The sequence below is a fragment of the Oncorhynchus kisutch genome, linkage group LG11 (genome assembly GCF_002021735.2).
Source record: "Oncorhynchus kisutch isolate 150728-3 linkage group LG11, Okis_V2, whole genome shotgun sequence".
Taxonomy (NCBI): domain Eukaryota; kingdom Metazoa; phylum Chordata; class Actinopteri; order Salmoniformes; family Salmonidae; genus Oncorhynchus; species Oncorhynchus kisutch.
Genome location: NC_034184.2, coordinates 29875990 through 29893723, shown reverse-complemented (window position 1 = coordinate 29893723; position 17734 = coordinate 29875990). Strand labels below are relative to the sequence as shown.

Genomic DNA, 17734 nt, shown 5'->3' with positions numbered 1-17734 from the left:
CAAGGCACACTTAACCCGCATGGATACCACAGCATTATGCAGTCTTATGCAATCCCATCTTGTTTGTGTTTAGTGGGACTATTTGTTTTTCAACAGGACAATGACCCAACTCCAGGCTTTGTAAGGGCTATTTTACCAAGAAGGAGAGTGATGGAGTGCTGCATCAGATGACCTGGCCACAATCACCTGACCTCAACCCAACTGCGATGGTTTGGGATGAGTTGGACCACAGAGTGAAGGAAAAGTAGCCAACAAGTGTTCAGCATATTGCGATCCCCTTTAAGACTGTTGGAAAAGCATTCCAGGTGAAGTTGGTTGAGAGAATGCCAAGAGTGTGCAAAGCTGTCATCAAGGCAAAAGGTGGCTACTTTGAAGAATCTAAAATATATTTTGAATGTAACACTGTTTTGGTTAGTACAAGATTCCTTATGTGTTATTTCATAGTTTTGATGACTACAATGTAGAAAATAGTCAAAATAAAGAAAAACCCTTGAATTAGTAGGAGTGTCCAAACTTTTGACTGGTACTGTAAATTAGATAGATACTGACCTAGACCATGTGGCAGGCTACATTTTTTCTGTAATATGTTAGTATTGAAATAGTAAATTACTTCTCATAATGCAGAATGGAGTAATGAAAGTTCTTGCAGGGATCAGCGCTAACCTTTAGGCCCAGTAACGATGGAATGAATTGATGGCAATCCCCCGCTGATTGGGTATTGATGAATGTTGCAACAGTAATGCCTCTGCATAAATTGCCAACAGATTGAGACTTGGCTTGTCTCTTGTTTAAGTGGTGATATTACTTTAGGAAAGAAACAGTGAGTTGGGTGTCTAGGATAAACTGTAAATTGAGTGACAACAATTATGCTAATGGGCAGATAAGCTTGATCACAGCCAATCTTACCATATGATGGTGTACCAGTGATTGTAGATTATATTATCAGATGTGTAGGCTTATAACGTGCATGCTGAAATGGAGGCTTACATGGCACTTTCAAGTATAGGATTTTTATAGGTTTTCTCCCTCCAAATCAGCCCTCTTCAACTAAGCTGTTACTATCATTTGTGTCAGAGCTGATTAGGCTACTTATCCTTGAAACCAAAATTCCCCTTGATATTCCATCCTGCCACCTCCTTTCTGCTTGTCTTCATGACAGATGAGATCCAGGTTCCATTGATTGGTTCAGCTATGTGACTGGCCGTCAGATTGAAACTGAAATATCTGGCATTTCGCCAGACATTCTCCGCACCAATACAGCTATCAATAAGCTGGCTGGACTTGTTTGCCAAGCTCTAAGCCCAACTCATTATCATTAATTCACAGTTCTGACTTTACAGGATCAAATATGTCAAAAGAGTTATGGCCACTATGTTAATGTGAGGATCAGTTTGCAGTAGCCTATACAGAATGTAGGCGACATTAATCTGATATTGCCATTTGCTTGTTCCTTAGTTGAATTTCCATGTCAATCTTGGTCCTGGGGTACCTGGGGCTCTGCAACATTTCTGAAGTCGCACTGTTGTGTCGCACTTTTGTGTCATGGTGTCACACATTCCTCTGTGAGGCTTTTAACCAGCCTTTGGACAAAACCAAACCAGTATAACAAATTATTAATTCTAAACCAACACAACTTGAGCATCTCTGCACTTCTAGATGGAAATATCAGGGCCATGGAAAAATGGTACCATTTGCACTGTAAGTATCTTGTCTGGGCCATCAGCCAACATGAATACAGTCTGTCCTTCACTCTGGAAATGGAAAAGGAGTGAGCGTGTCCAGCGAAAGACCATATATCCCAGAGTACCTAGCCTTGATGCGCTGAGTATGTGCAGAGACTCATCCGGCTGACAGGACACACTGTCCTGACTCACTGGCTCAGGGGACCTACACACTGTCATTTAAAGAGGAGGCACAGTACTGTAGTGAACAACACTGTGTGATGGGCATAGCGGTAGAAAGACAGTGAATAAGAAGACAGGAGCCAGGAGACTGAGGAACCAGACACTGTTTGGACTAGGTGGTGCATTTGCCAGCACTTTGTTGCAGGTGTCAGAGATATGCACACCGAAGACACAGTGCAACATCAGGTGATGAGAAATATTTTATATATATATATATATTGTGTTCTGGGGAATAGTTCAATGACACAAATGTTGTAAATCATTGTGCTTGTAAATAAGTATGTTATATAATTATTAATTATTGAAAATGGTTTCAATAATTTATTTTAGGTGTGCTTTTGTTTGTTCTGATGGCTGCAGCAGTTCTATGGAACTTAACTGAATCAATTTAAAAGTCCTTGAACTCCATTTTAGGGGCAATCCTAATCTATCAATTCAATACCGTGATAACAGATTGTTTGCTTAAGTTTGATAAATTTCACTGTGAATTAGTGTACCAATAAATTGATCCCACTTGAATGTTTGATAAATGAGGCTGATTTAAATTGGGTCGATTACTGCCTAAATTGTTGATGTACACTCAACCTTAGCAAAACTGTTACAGACCTCAGCATATACCATGTTTCGGTATATTAGGAAGTTGTTTTGATCTTTCAAATGATGCCCCTAGGGTATGATCTCTTGTATGTTGCTTTGAAACAACATGTATGTACTGTATGTTGGTACATTACATAACATGTAAACAAGAACATATATGAAGATTATCCTGTGGGCTCACCCAACGGAGGGCCCTCCCTCTGTTCTTGGTACAACATAATTTAATACCCACTGGATAATGTAATTACTCTTCTTAATGTAATAACTTTTAAGTAGTATATCAAATAAAGCCATATATTGCAATATCCATTGTTTGATAGATATACAGTACACCTCACTATTTCTTACTGTAGCTATCTTTCTATCTTACGTGAAGTAAAGATACTCTAATTCCCTTTCCTTAGCTGTTGTGCATCATACCACCAGTTTAACTTATTCCACTTCTCTTTGTTTTAGTTACACCTTTGGAGAGGTGCAAGATCTGAAGATTTCACTGTTAATGTTGGATAGAGAAGCCATTTGTACTTGATAAGCTTGAAAAAAGTGATATCCTTTAAACATTATTCAGGAAGTGGATTTAGCACCAACCTTCAGAGACATAAAGAAACTCAGAGGTATTGATTTATAATTCAAGAAGAGCATCTCTAAGATTGCACATACAGTGCCATCAATCAGATATCTTTCTTTTAAAAATCTGGTACTCCAAAGAACTTTCTTATCAAATCAATCTAACTGATTACACTGTTTTGGTGTGTCTTAACTGTATTTTACATGTTCTCCACACTACTGTAAGTCCCCTGTGTGTAAAGTGTCTGTATGTAAAAGGTAAACACAGTTCTTACACCAATATGCATTAAGTGTCTGTTGTTTAGGAAATGTGTCAAACAATGAAATCAAAGTTTATTCGTCACGTGCGCTGAATACAACAGGTGTAGACCTTACAGTGAAATGCTTACTTACAGGCTCTAACCAATAGTGCAAAAAAGGTATGAGGTGAACAATAGGTAAGTAAAGAAATAAAACAACAGTAAAAAGACAGGCTATATACAGTAGCGAGGCTATAAAAATAGCAAGGCTACATACAGACACCGGTTAGTCAAGCTGATTGAGGTAGTATGTACATGTAGATATAGTTAAAGTGGCTATGCACACATGATGAACAGAGAGAAGCAGTAGTGTAAAAGAGGTGTTGGCAGGTGGTGGGTGGCGGGACACAATGCAGATAGTCTGGTTAGCCAATGTGCGGGAGCACATTGGAATTCATTCCAATTCTTTCATCCCGGTGCGTTTGTGTTCATCATGAGTCTCAGCACCCACAACAGTCTACCAAAGGCATCATCAGGGCCCTTTTTCCGAAAAGCATCTTAAGGCTTAAGGCTAAGTTCATTGTTAGATAGGAGCAGCGTTGGGCCTCCTAATTGGCGCAGCGATCTAAGGCACTGCATCGCAATGGCTAGCTGTGCCACTAGAGATTCTGGATTCGAGTGCAGGCTCTGTCGTAGCCCAGCGTCGTCTGGGTTCGGGCAGGGTTTGGTCGGCAGAGATGTCCTTGTCCCATCGCACACTATAGCGCACATCCAGTGGCGGGCTGGGCACAGTACACGCTGACACGGTCGTCGGTGCAATCGGTGCTTTGGTCGAACACAACAGGGAACCCCCAAAAATATATTCATAAAAATAGTAGTGCACTGGGCCTTTACTAATCCTGTATTAGCAGACCTAAAGTATTTAGACTTCTGCAGCGCAGGCACCATTTTTTGGTGTGCCAAATCTGTGACTTTAGTGTGCAACATATGCTCCAACGACGCAATTATCTCTGCATGGTGTTTTGGGAAACGCATGTGACATATTCATCCATTGTTTGAAAGATGCATCTTTACCAAGCTTGTAGATGTCAAGAAGTGCTGTAGGCCTCGACTTTCCCTACTAAATTAGAATGGAAGGTCCTCTCACAAGAGTACAGATGGGAAATTGAGTGTAGCATATAGTTATACTCTGCTTCTTGCTTGTCTGTACAACATGCCAAGTTTCATAAGAAATCCTCCTCTTCGATTAGATGTTCCTCAGAAAAAGATAAATCATTGTCTTTTTTTTTAATGGGAAAGTAAGGTGTGTTTACAAAGAAGTCACGATTGAAAAACCTGACATTAGCAAAAGCCCAGAGTAATATTTCCAATCTAAGTCAGTTGTCATTGCTTTTCCTGTTTTATATTTTTGAGCACTTATGTTCAACACAAGTGCATAACTACTTTTCTTACACAGTTTAATATTTATATAATGTAATTTCCCCTGCCCTTTCTGTTACAAGTTGTATCTCTGGATGTGCATGTGTTTGGCTTCTAGGTGTTCTGAAGGTGAGGCTGGTGAGTGATGACAGTTCTTCTGGTACAGGGACTGTGGTAGACCAACCTTGTGGGTGGGTAGAGGTTAAAACTGAGTGCTTAGAGATCTCTGGGACTTGATGAAGGAATGTTGTAGGTTACTGAACCCGTACAGAAGAGTTGTGCAGCCATCTGTTAATCACTGCTGAGAGCCAAGTATGAATTAAAGCATGTATTTCTGCTTTTTAGTTATTTCAATTATCTTGTTATAAATATGACCGACCCAAGGGAAGCACATTTAGATTGTAGCTTCTATGAAACCAACCATAAATCCCTGATTGTCAGGCCCTGTCAGTTTCGATCAGTACAGCTTAACACTTGAAGTATATGCTGAAAGAAAGACAAATCTGGTTTGTTGGGAGCATAAGCTGGATAGCTGGATAGCTGTATACATGCTAAAGTGTTAAGGGACAGCATTTTCCAGTTCTTGTACTGTATGTAGGCTGAAGTCAATGGCTGAAGTCAACAGGCAAACGCTCCAGCTGTTCATCTATTCTGGAATCACATTTTCAGCGAGTACAAATGGAATGGAAAATGAAGTTGCATCTCTGGTCACAGCAGTGGCTTACAGATAATTGGCTTGCCTCTAAACAATCTCTGGTCACAGCAGTGGTTTACAGATACTTGGCTTGCCTCTAAACAATCTCTGGTCACAGCAGTGGTTTACAGATACTTGGCTTGCCTCTAAACAATCTCTGGTCACATCAGTGGTTTACAGATACTTGGCTTGCCTCTAAACAATCTCTGGTCACAGCAGTGGTTTACAGATACTTGGCTTGCCTCTAAACAATCTCTGGTCACATCAGTGGTTTACAGATACTTGGCTTGCCTCTAAACAATCTCTGGTCACAGCAGTGGTTTACAGATACTTGGCTTGCCTCTAAACAATCTCTGGTCACAGCAGTGGTTTACAGATACTTGGCTTGCCTCTAAACAATCTCTGGTCACAGCAGTGGTTTACAGATACTTGGCTTGCCTCTAAACAATCTCTGGTCACATCAGTGGTTTACAGATACTTGGCTTGCCTCTAAACAATCTCTGGTCACAGCAGTGGTTTACAGATACTTGGCTTGCCTCTAAACAATCTCTGGTCACAGCAGTGGTTTACAGATACTTGGCTTGCCTCTAAACAATCTCTGGTCACAGCAGTGGTTTACAGATACTTGGCTTGCCTCTAAACAATCTCTGGTCACAGCAGTTGCATACAGATACTTGACTTGCCTCAATAACAAGACTGGCTGTTCAAATGTTCATAAAACAATGCGACCACGCCATGGGGCTTCATTCTCTACAGAGGTTCTCCAATGTTTAGAGTCCACTTTAGTCAAATTATTCCAGGACATAAAAACATAACACTATACGAGGTCTGAGTGTTTTCCCTCTACCTGTGCTTCGGTATACCTCTTTCCTTCGAGAAGTATAAGGGCATGGTAGCTCTAAAATAGGAGTAGTCTGTAGCTCTAAAATAGGAATAATCATCCCCTGACATTTGCCTGCCTTTTGCTTGTGTACAGTAAGACAGAAAATTGACTATGGGTGTCTCAGAAAATAGGGAAAATAACTATTGCGGGCCAACTTTCCACTGCATCCTTCACCTCCAACGTTTTTGCCTAATGTTTTAATCATTGATGAAGAAAAACCTTCTATTCAGCACGCATCTACAGTATACCTCAGGTCCCTGAATGTGAATGCACATCCAGGTCGACCTTCCCTTCAATTGGGTGTGTGACTGATGGGCACCCTGCCAGCTGACATGTACCAGTCAGCCTTTTCACAGGGACTATAACTTTGAAGCTTTTAAAGCACTTTGAGCAGGCTTGGGGCTTCTCACGCAAAGTCAGTCCAGCCTTTTAGTAGTGAGGGTGAGACCCAATGAGGTGTCTAATGTCTTTGTCGAAGATGTGGTCTGTTGCCTCAATCAATCAAATATATTTTATAGAGCCCTTGTTATATCAGCAGTTGTCAAAAAGGGCTTGACAGATACCCAACCTAAAACCCCAAAGAGCACACAATGCAGAGACAGAAGCACAGTGGCTAGAAGAAACTCCCCTAGAAGGCATGAACCAAGTAGAAATGTATTGTGTTCCGGTTCCTTTAGCCAATTGGATACTTGTTTCATTAGGAGTAGACTTTTGTGTTCAGAGGTTGGAGTCCCTATATAATCCTCTATACTTATATTCATATTACTGGACATTGCTGTGTGATACTTGGTAGTCATAAGGTGGGCAGTGCTGTTTGTACTCAGTGTTCTTGTTGGTGGTGATTACTGTTTCTTTCTCAGTCTTACCAAAGTGGGCGTTATTGTTTAACAGGATGTTCACCGAGGAGGGCACGGCTGTTTTTCAGCAAGGGAGAAAGATTTTGGTAATTGAGGGTCTATTGATTCTGGCCCCTTTCCAGAGGCAGATATTTGGCAGAGTCTCAAGTGCACATACAATATGACCCCTCCCAGCAACACAAACATAATTCAGATATATGTCCTAATGTGCCCACAGGGGTCCTATATGATCATGTTAGAGAAATGTATATGTACCTACAACTATAACTTTTTTGTTGTTGTATGACATCAAGTTCTTTTCAGTACTGAACTTGGTGATGCTACCCATTTAATGGCCCTTTGTGTTCAAGGGTAAATATGTTTGGTTCCCTTTACAGCAGTTAGAGATGGGGACACATTTGATATTGTTTTATTTACAGGCTTGATGTTTTGGAGTAATTAGGTCATGGTTGTAAATCAATGGCACATTAAACAATGTTTTGGTTGGAGTTATGATTTACCACTGTACAAAGTGCATTGGGTACCCTTTTAATCGATACGGATAACATGAGAATATACTGTACATGAAGGAATATTTCAATGGATATTATGTGATGTTATGATTCACTTTTTCTACCCTCGAAGGACACCCAAGTATGTAAAAACAGGACAAACAAAATCCTAGCTATAAAATATACTATAAACTGACCAGGTCACTGAGGAAACTATAACCTGGGGTTTTGGGAATATAAAGTGTCACTAGATGATACAATATATGGCTATCCAATACTTTCTCATTATAAGTGAGCCCCCCTCGGCAATAGCCTATATCAAGGCTCTCCAACCCTGTTCCTGGAGAGCTACCATGCTGTAGGTTTTCGCTCCAACCCTAATCTAGCTCATGTTATTCTAATAAATAGCTGGGTTATAAACTGAATCAGGTTAGTTACAACTAGGGTTGGAGTGAAAACCTACAGGAGGGTAGCTCTCTGGGAACACGGTTGGAGAGTCTTGGCCTACAGTATATAATAAGCAAACACACACAGAACAGGCTCCGGAGGAGATGGCTGTCGTTTTTTAGGCTCCTAACCAATTGTGCTATTGTGTGTGTTTTTTCGTGTAACTTATTTCGTACTTAATGTTTCTGCCACCGGCTCTCAGGACCTAAAATAGCTTCTGAATATCAGAACAGCGATTACTCTCCTCATACTGGGCAATGATTCTTTTCTTAATAACAAGTCGGACGCAAAGGATTTACTTCAGACACTGGACAAGGCCAAAATCCCTGTCATTCGCATGAAGAAGAGACGGAGATATAGGGGACGTAGGTCGGGATGCCTTATAAGAATCCAACAGAGAGTGGGTAATCCGCCTCTACAATCCGCACTATTAGCCAAGGTGCAATTATTGGATAATAAACTGGATGAGCTCCGATCAAGACTATCCTACCAACAGGACATTTAAAAACTGTAATCTTATGTTTCACCGAAACGTGGCTGAACGACGACATGGATAACATACAGCTGGCTCGGTTTTCCGTGCATCAGCAAGATACAACAGCTGCCCCTGATAAGACAAGGGGTGGTGGTCTGTGTCTATTTGTCAATAACAGCTGGTGCACGAAATCTAATATTAAGGAAGTCTCAAGGTTTTGCTCGCCTGAGGTAGAGTATCTCATGATAAGCTGTAGACCACACTATTTACCAAGAGAGTTTTCTTCAATATTTTTCGTAAGCTGTCCATATACCACCACAAACCGATGCTGGCACTAAAGACCCAACTCAACAAGCTGTATAAAACCATAAGCAAACAAGAAAATGCTCATCCAGAGGCGGTGCTCCTAGTGGCCGGGGACTTTAATGCAGGGAAACTTAAATCCATTTTACCTCATTTCTACCAGCATGTTACATGTGCAACCAGAGGGAAAAAAAATTCTAGTACAAAGCTCTCCCTCCCCCTCCATTTGGCAAATCTGACCTTAACTCTATCCTCCTGATTCCTGCTTACAAGCAATAACTAAAGCCGGAAGTACCAGTAACTCACTAAATACGGAAGTGGTCAGACGACACAGATGCTAAGCTACAGGACTGTTTTGCTGGAATATGTTTTTCGTGATTCTTCCGACATGGAGGAGTACACTACATCAAATAAAATAACATTGTATTGGTCACATACACGTGTTTAGCAGACGCTATTGTGGGTGTTGCGAAATGATTGTGTTTCTAGCTCCAACAGTGCAGTAATATCTAACAATTAATATCTAATAATTTCACAACAATACACACAATACACACAAATCTAAAGTATAGGAATGGAATTAACAATATATAACAATCGGTCACTGGCTTCATCAATAAGTGCATGGATAATGTCATCCCTACAGTGACCATATGTGGTTGCTTAGAATTTCAAATGGCCTTTACTGATCTATCAAGTTAATCATTAGCTTCAATGCCATGGGGTATAAAGAAAACTTGAAAACACACTTATGGTGACAGACCATGGTGACAGACCATGCATTTAGCAACTGATCCACTCAAACATAACAATCAGCAAACGAATGTGGTTGCTGTAATTCATTTAATAGTTAATTACCAAGTTATTACATGAAGCAGCAATTATAATTCATGTATAAATGATGTTAATTATAAATCCACAGTACATTTCCCAGTTCAACGTCAGCATATCTTTCTATGGGCACATGTTGTTCATCAGCTGGTGCCCTTTGAGGATCATAATTAGCAGAGTGAATATAGCTTAGCACTCTCACATCATCAGATGTTGCACAGAGGAGCTGAAACATGTTAGGGGTAACATTTTAATATTATTTTACCTTTAGGAACAGTGGGTTAACTACCTGTTCAGGGGCAGAACGACAGATTTGTACCTTGTCAGCTCGGGGGTTTGAACTTGCAACCTTCCGGTTACTAGTCCAACCACTAGGCTACCCTGCCGCCCCATTGACACTGAACCTGCCATCTAAGCATAATTAGTAACAAGGGTGCACCATTAGCATACATAATATTGTTCACACAGTTTCCACTGGCATATTTACTTTAATAAAAATGCATTTGACTACATTACACCTCAAGACCTTGTTATTGATATACCCACAATTATTTTATTAGATAATCTGTCTGAGAGAGACTAATAAATACAGTGTTGTGATGATATACTGTATACAATGCAGATTTTCTGCCATTACAATATCCCTTTTTCAGGCTTAGCCAAGGTCCATGTGTCCCATATGATTTGGACAAGCTCCGAGCAGTACTTTCTCATAAATGATTGATTTAGGGCAAAATCAACCTATTTTCAGTAGATCACTCTACCACCAGCCCTGCCCTCCCTGTAACTACTTTGTTCTCCCTTTTCCCATCATTATCCTTCCAACCAAGGGTCACCTTTTCACCATATGGATCCAGGATGCAGCCTAAATATGTCAAGTTAGTGGCTATAAATACCAGGTTGGTATTAAAAGGCCTCTTCAGTGGGTTCCCTGTTGGCTTCTCTTCTCCATATGGTAGAGCCATATGGTGGAGCCTGAACATGTGGCCATGCACAGTATGTACATGTTTGTGTAAAATTCCCCTGGTAACACGCTGCTATCATTTATGATTTGCTGTGTGGTGCAATACATCAGGCTGTGTGAGTGCAAGGTTGGGGCACTTTGACCATCTCTAGGCGAAATAAAAATAACAAACAGTCAATGTGTTTCTTCTCTTTTGCAGTCTCAGCAGAAATGCATCGTAATCTTCGCGTTGGTGTGCTGTTTCGCTGTCCTGGTGGCCTTGATCTTCTCGGCGGTGGATGTCTGGGGAGAGGATGAAGACGGTATAACAGAAGAGAACTGTAACAAGAACTGCAGGTGAGATATCTTCCAGCCATCACAATCTCTCAATTTCGAGATTATATTAATCTGCCTCTCTCTATACACTATAATAACACTGTCAATCAAGTATGTTATTTCAGCTGGATACATAAATACACTATACATACAAAAGTATGTGGACACCTCTTCAAATCAGTCGATTTGGCTGTTTTAGCCACACCCGTTGCTGACAGGTGTATAAAATTGAGCACACAGCCATGCAATCTCCACAGACAAACATTGGCCGTAGAATGGTATTATTGAAGAGCTCCGTCAATTTCAACGTGGCACCATCATAGGATGCCACCTTTCCAACAAGTCATTTTAAAGTTTGGTGGAAGAGGAATAATGGTCTGGGGCTTTTTTTCATGGTTCAGGCTAGGCCACTTAGTTCCAGTGAAGAGAAATCTTTGTTTCAGCAGGACAATGCCCCTGTGCACAAAGCGAGGTCCATACATAAATGGTTTGTCAAGATCGGTGTGGAAGAACTTCACTGGTCTGCATAGAGCCCTTACCTCAACTCCATTGAACACCTTTGGGATCAATTGGTACGCCGACTGCGTGCCAGGCCTAATCGTTCAAAATTAGCGCCAAACCTCATTAATGTTCTTGTGGCTGAATGGAAGCAAGTCCCTGCAGCAATGTTCCAACATTTAGTGGAAAGCCTTCCCAGAAGCTTAGAGGCTGTTATAGCAACAAAGGGGGGACCAGCTCCAAAGTAATGACCATGATTTTGGAATGAGATGTTCGACGAGTAGGTTTCCACATACAGTACTTTTGGTCATGTAGTGTACACTGTTCCCTTTGAATGCATTCCATTGCTAGCCCATCAACATGATACCGGCAATCAGGCTTGTGTGTATTTCAGCCAGACAAAAGAGTATAGGGAATGAATCCTCCAATTTCATGGTGCATGTAGCCATGTCTTCCTCTGCAGATTCATTTGAGGCAGGCAGGCACATGGTTGGTTATTACTCTATTGGACTCTACTCTCTGTTCCATTAGTAAATCATCTGCATGTGTGCACTGGCTCAGGTTACTTGTTACCAGAATCTCTCTCCCTCTCCAGACATTTATCTGCGCCCTCAAGAGCAATCTGTCCGACATCTCTCTCCTCAATGAGGGTAGAAAATGTAATTCCAACTTCTAAAGTTGAAATTGATTCTTGTTACTCTGTGGGGCCCCTGGGACTTTGAGACAAGAGAGAGAGGCATTTGTTCACACATCACCAAAAATATACATTTATTGTCCTGGCATCATCAAAGGGCCAGGGTGGTACACTCATTTCTCACCACTTAGTCAAATAGAAATGCTCCTCCTGCGCTGATGCGTCTTAGCAGTGTGCCTAAATCCCTAAACCACAGTGTTTGTTTCTGTTATGCAGATTTCCTTTAATCAGGATGCTCTCTAGAGTGGGATGAATCATGCTTGGTAAGCAAATACGCACTTCTGAAACGAGATGGCATTCTATTGGACTGCATCGATGACAGGGCACATCTGAAAGCATTGTATGAGGAATCATTTATCTTGAGCCATGGATTTGATTGTTTAAGGAATAGGAAAATCCATCGTGCTCATTCAGTTAGAGTGGACCTAGCTTCGTCCTCTAAGTCAGTCAGGTGTAGATAAAATCAATGACTTCTATCTCAGAATCCGGCATATGTAATTTTTTATGTCTCATCGGCCAACAGGCCTCACAGACCTTTGTGAGGCAGGGATCAAAGGCCATGTTTACATCAGCCACAATAACAGAATATTTTATCAAATGAAAATCTTGTGTGCAGATCAGAAAGCATAAACTACTGTGCTGCGTCAGACATTTTCACGGCTCAGGCTGCAGTGTGTCAGAGAGAAGCTCAGAATGATCAACATACTGTAGTGTTGCTTTCGTCCTTATGACTCTTTGCAAGCTGTCAGTATTTGGAGCCACTGTTGATCTTGGCTACATCTCCATGCTGTCAACTTGGGCTAATTTAGGACGTCTTGCATTGCCTGATCCCATTGGCTCCAGTCTTAGCATCAATTGCCTGGGATTGTGAATGGCATGATGTTTAGAATGATTGGGGTTCTCTTAAAGATTAAATGTAGCTATGCCATGGTAGAGCTTAGTGAACGTAATGTACTGTAAGCAGTATGGGGGCTGATAGCATCTCTCTAGATCTCTTTCTCTTGTAAGAGTTACTTTTGCATGTGCTGATGTACTTTCCATACTTTTCAGACATATACTGTTTAAGCTCTTTTATTTCCCGATACCAGAAAATATGGCTTGAATGAGTAATGTCTAACTGTCAACCTATACCCAATTGTCAAACTGTGCACACTGCAATACAAGGTGTATCAAACCATTCATGCCTAACATCAACTAATGCATTATAATGATGATATTCTTCCTTCCTACCACTTTAGGTTCATCTAAAGATTTCTTTGATGACAACATTATAGATAGCCACTAAGATGTGATCCTATTGTGCATTCCTCTATATATCTAATTGCTGGTATTGAATGTCTGTTGACGAGGTACATATTGATCCAAGGCTGTGTAGTGGCAGGCTTGAAACCAAATACTGTAGTTTCCGGATGGTGATGGATCTAGAAAATCCTTACACTGGTATTATTTTACTGGAAGACCTTTGATGAGAATATATCTATGAAATCCACTGCTCCTGATACTGCAGTTGGTTAACTATACTGTTGTGGAACCTTTATTGTGATAACATAATGTGTTTGAATCTTATTTAAAAATGTTATTCTGGCTGTTGGGAGAGGAGTAAAGGTTCATGGGCAATGTTCCCTATAAGCTGCGTGTGTGCGTGGGTGCATAGCTCCCCGGGACTGCCGCGCAGAAGACACATCAACCCGCGCTGCGAAGTACAGTTGAACTTTACTCAACTTTCTAGTTTTCCCCTTTAGTTAAAACACTATCAACATTTCCCTATACTGTGGGAGTTGTGATCGAATCAACACAATATTAGTCACTTTCAATGCAACATCCCGAAACAAAACGAATTATGCTAGATTTAGTATGCAAAACTAACTATGCGAGAGATTTTATTGTAGGCAGAGTGCATTGGAGTAGGATTCAATTGCACTGACAGGCAAGACTCAGGCTCATACTCTACACAGACCGGTGTGGCATAACCAATCAGAGCTGCAGTAGACCTACAGTATATGCAAATAGACCCTTGCCATATATGGATCTGTGCCATTAACTTTGAACTGGACTATGTTTATGACATGAGTGGCTGCGAGTAGATGCACTAGTTTTGAGATCAAAGCGAGAGCTGCATGTAGCCACATGAGCACATTTGTTCATATTATTTTCTAGTAGGTGAGTTATTAGCCCAGTTGTACCTAATTACTAGTCATCAATTAGGGGAGTGGAGGCTTGTTACAAGAGCACAAAACCTGTGTATTTCTAGCCATATTTGAAAAGTAAGTCAGGTTGTAACGGCGTTCTTCGTTTGTTGAAAGAGAGTCGGACCGAAATGCAGCGTGGTGGTTACTCATGTCTTTAATGAAGAAAAGTGACGATACATGAAATAACTATAATAAATACAAAACAACAAACGGAACGTGAAACCTAATTACAGCCTATCTGGTGAAACTACACAGAGACAGGAACAATCACCCACGAAATACAAAGCGAAACTTAGGCTACCTAAATACGGTTCCCAATCAGAGGCAACGAGAAGCACCTGACTCTGATCGAGAACCGCCTCAGGCAGCCAAGCCTACACTCGACACACCCCTAATCAACCACAATCCCAATGCCTACAAAAAATCCCAATACGACAACACAAAAAACCCATGTCACACCCTGGCCTGAACAAATAATAAAGAAAACACAAAATACTAAGACCAAGGTGTGACACAGGTAAAGAGCTTTTTTTGTCTTAAATGGGCAGTGTTGTATTTTGAGACGGTCTTGAATAAGCTAAGTAGCCAATAGGCAGAGGGTAACACAAGTTGTTTGATTCTCTGTAGTAAAGGTGTGCAGTGGTGTAAAGTAACTAAGTAAAAATACTTAAATGTGCTACTTATGTAGTTTTTGGGGGTATCTGTACTTTACTATTTATGTTTTTACTTCGCTACATTCCTAAAGAAAATAATGTACTTTTTGCCCCATACATTTTCCCTGACACCCAAAAGTACTCTTTACATTTTGACAGGAAAATGGTCCAATTCACACACTTATCAAGAGAACTTCCCTAGTCGTCTCTACTGCCTCTGATCTGGAGGACTCACTAAACACAAATGATTTGTTTGTAAATTATGTCTGAGTGTGCCCCTTGCTATCCGTAAAAAAAAAATGGTGCTGTCTGCTTTGCTTAATATAAGGAATTAGAACTGGTTTATACTTTTTCTTAAGTACATTTTAGAAATTCCATTTAAGTATATTTAAAACCAAATATTGTTTCCTTTTACTCAAGTAGTATTTTACTGGGTGACTTTCACTTGAGTCATTTTCTATTAAGGTATCCACAGTAGCCTACTCAGCCACTGTTATAACTGTAACTTAAAGCATGTACAGCTTCAGTTTTCACAGTAAATGTGCACCAGAAGTTCCACCGAATTTTCACAATTTCAAGTTTGCGCTCAGCAGACCTGGAATTTGCTCAGTGCCCCAAAAGATTTGAGGGAACATTGTTCATGGATAACGAATACTTGAGTTTGGAGTGAAAGTAGGAGCCATGCTCTTGCTCATGTTATAATTTTGTCCCGTATAAGTTGTGTAGTACTCTGACATTAAGCATCAAGTCTAACACGGAAGTCGCAGTAGTCTGGCTAACACCTCACTTTGAAAGTCTAGAATGGCTCTTCGATGTTGTCAGCATAATGCATAGATAATTAAGGGGTCTGTGCTGGTTGGTCCTCCTGTGTCTTTCTCACTCAAACACCCACACACACAGCTACAGTACACAGCCCCAGAGTACTGCCCCCTTCCATACAATGGTTGGATTTTCAAATCCAAACAACGAGGGAACTCAACCCCTGAGGATTTTTTTCTACATTTGAGAGAACCAATCAAACCCATTGCACAAATTCTGAGAGAATATTGCATTAACAAACAGCCTCCTTTCCAGACCAGTGTGTCACAACTCACAGTTCTCCCTGCCCTGTGAGTCACCTGGGTCACGTCAGCCAGGCTAAAGTCGCAGTGTCCCTAGTTTACATTGTTATCGGCCTTACAAATTAGTGGCAGCTGGTGATTCATTCAAGAAGAATGAGAGCTTACGAACTCCATGCTGGATTGTGGATTTTAATTAAATAGCTAGCTAGCTCAGTGAGTATTGCCATGAGTACTATGGACAATGCTTTATGCACTCAATGCTTTTTACAATTGGTAGTTACAGTCTTGTCCCATCGCTGCAACTCCCTTATGGACTCAGAAGAGGCAAAGGTTGAGAGCCATCCATTCTCCAAAACACAACCCTGCCAAGCCACACTGCTCGCTTAACCCAGAAGCCAGCCCCACCAATGTATTGGAGGAAACACATACAACTGGCGACCGTGTCCGCATGCTTGTACCCGGGCCTCCACAGGAGTCGTTAGAGCACAATGGGACAAGGACATCCCGGCCGGCCAAACCCTCCCCTAACCCGGACAACGCTGGCTGCGACACAGCCCTGGATCGAACCTGGGTCTGTAGTGATGCCTCAACTACTGAAATGCAGTGCCTTAGACCACTGCGTCACCCGGGAGGCCTGCACTCAATACTTTTGACATTGGTCAGACTGACTACCTAAAACAACTTGGGACCGGTATAATGAAAAATATATATATATTGTACAATTTCAATTGGGATTTTTCTTCAGCTCTCCACAAGGTATTTATGCTAGCTAGCCAGCTCTACTAGCTTGTTAGCTGGTTAGTTAGCTTAGGCAAAGACAGTATGAAGTAGGCAGAGACTGTTTCTCCGATAGAAATCGCTATTTGGCTAGCTAAGCTCATGCGCAGAAATGTCCTCGGGTCTAACGGTTATCTCGTGCCTAACTCAACCACTGAGGATTTTATTTTACATTTGAGAGAACCAATCAAACCCATTGCACAGAGCGTTTCTGAGAGAATATTACATATTGAATCGTCTTGAAAGGGAAAGAAGCACACCCCTAGAAAGTTAATGTAGCCAGCTATCTAAACTTGAAGTAATCATGGTCAGCAGTAGTGAAAAGTAACTTACCAACTTGATGCACTCACCCATGTAGTAGACAAACTTCAGTCAGAGGTAGCCTTTCTGACACACACTAACTTAAATAGAAACACTAATGTTCATTCCCTTGAGCACCCCTCTAGATCTGCCTCATACAGGACAACTCCCCTGTGTGAGTGTGCCAGGGCTGATCGCTGCGGGACGTGCCACCACAGGAGGTTGGTTGCACCTTAATTGCGGAGGATGGGCTCATGGTAATGGCTGGAGCGGAATAGGTGGAATGGTATCAAATACATCAAATACATAGTTTGATGCCATTCCATTCGCTATGCTCCAGCCATTCTTATGAGTCGTTCTCCCCTCAGCAGCCTCCACTAGGTGCTACAGCCATCGCCACCAAGAGGTTTACCCAGTCGACAAGTTCTACCCGAAAAGACGACCGCCATCACCTAGCCCGTACGACGGCTGATCTTCAACTGCCGGTCCTGTGGCCAAACAATGAAAAAGCGAACAATGTCAAATGCTACTGTGCAGATCCACACAGTCATGCTGTCCCCCACTGGACTTTGGGCA

General features: G+C 41.4%; 1 protein-coding gene and 1 long non-coding RNA gene across 2 annotated transcripts in view; one reads left to right on the top strand and one right to left on the bottom strand.

The window, feature by feature from the left end:
• The window catches only part of LOC109898878 (inactive phospholipase D5), a 66489-nt gene that overhangs the window by 35275 nt on the left and 13480 nt on the right, over positions 1 to 17734 (top strand). The window contains exon 2 of the mRNA XM_031835622.1: positions 10871 to 11007. Coding sequence (XP_031691482.1) covers positions 10871 to 11007 — 137 coding nt within the window. The remainder of the gene's footprint in view (positions 1 to 10870; positions 11008 to 17734) is intronic.
• On the bottom strand, positions 9703 to 17645 carry LOC116376203 (uncharacterized). The gene is made up of 2 exons (XR_004211610.1): positions 17192 to 17645; positions 9703 to 10953 (listed from the first exon to the last, which is right to left on the bottom strand). It is a non-coding gene; the product is annotated as an uncharacterized LOC116376203 (long non-coding RNA).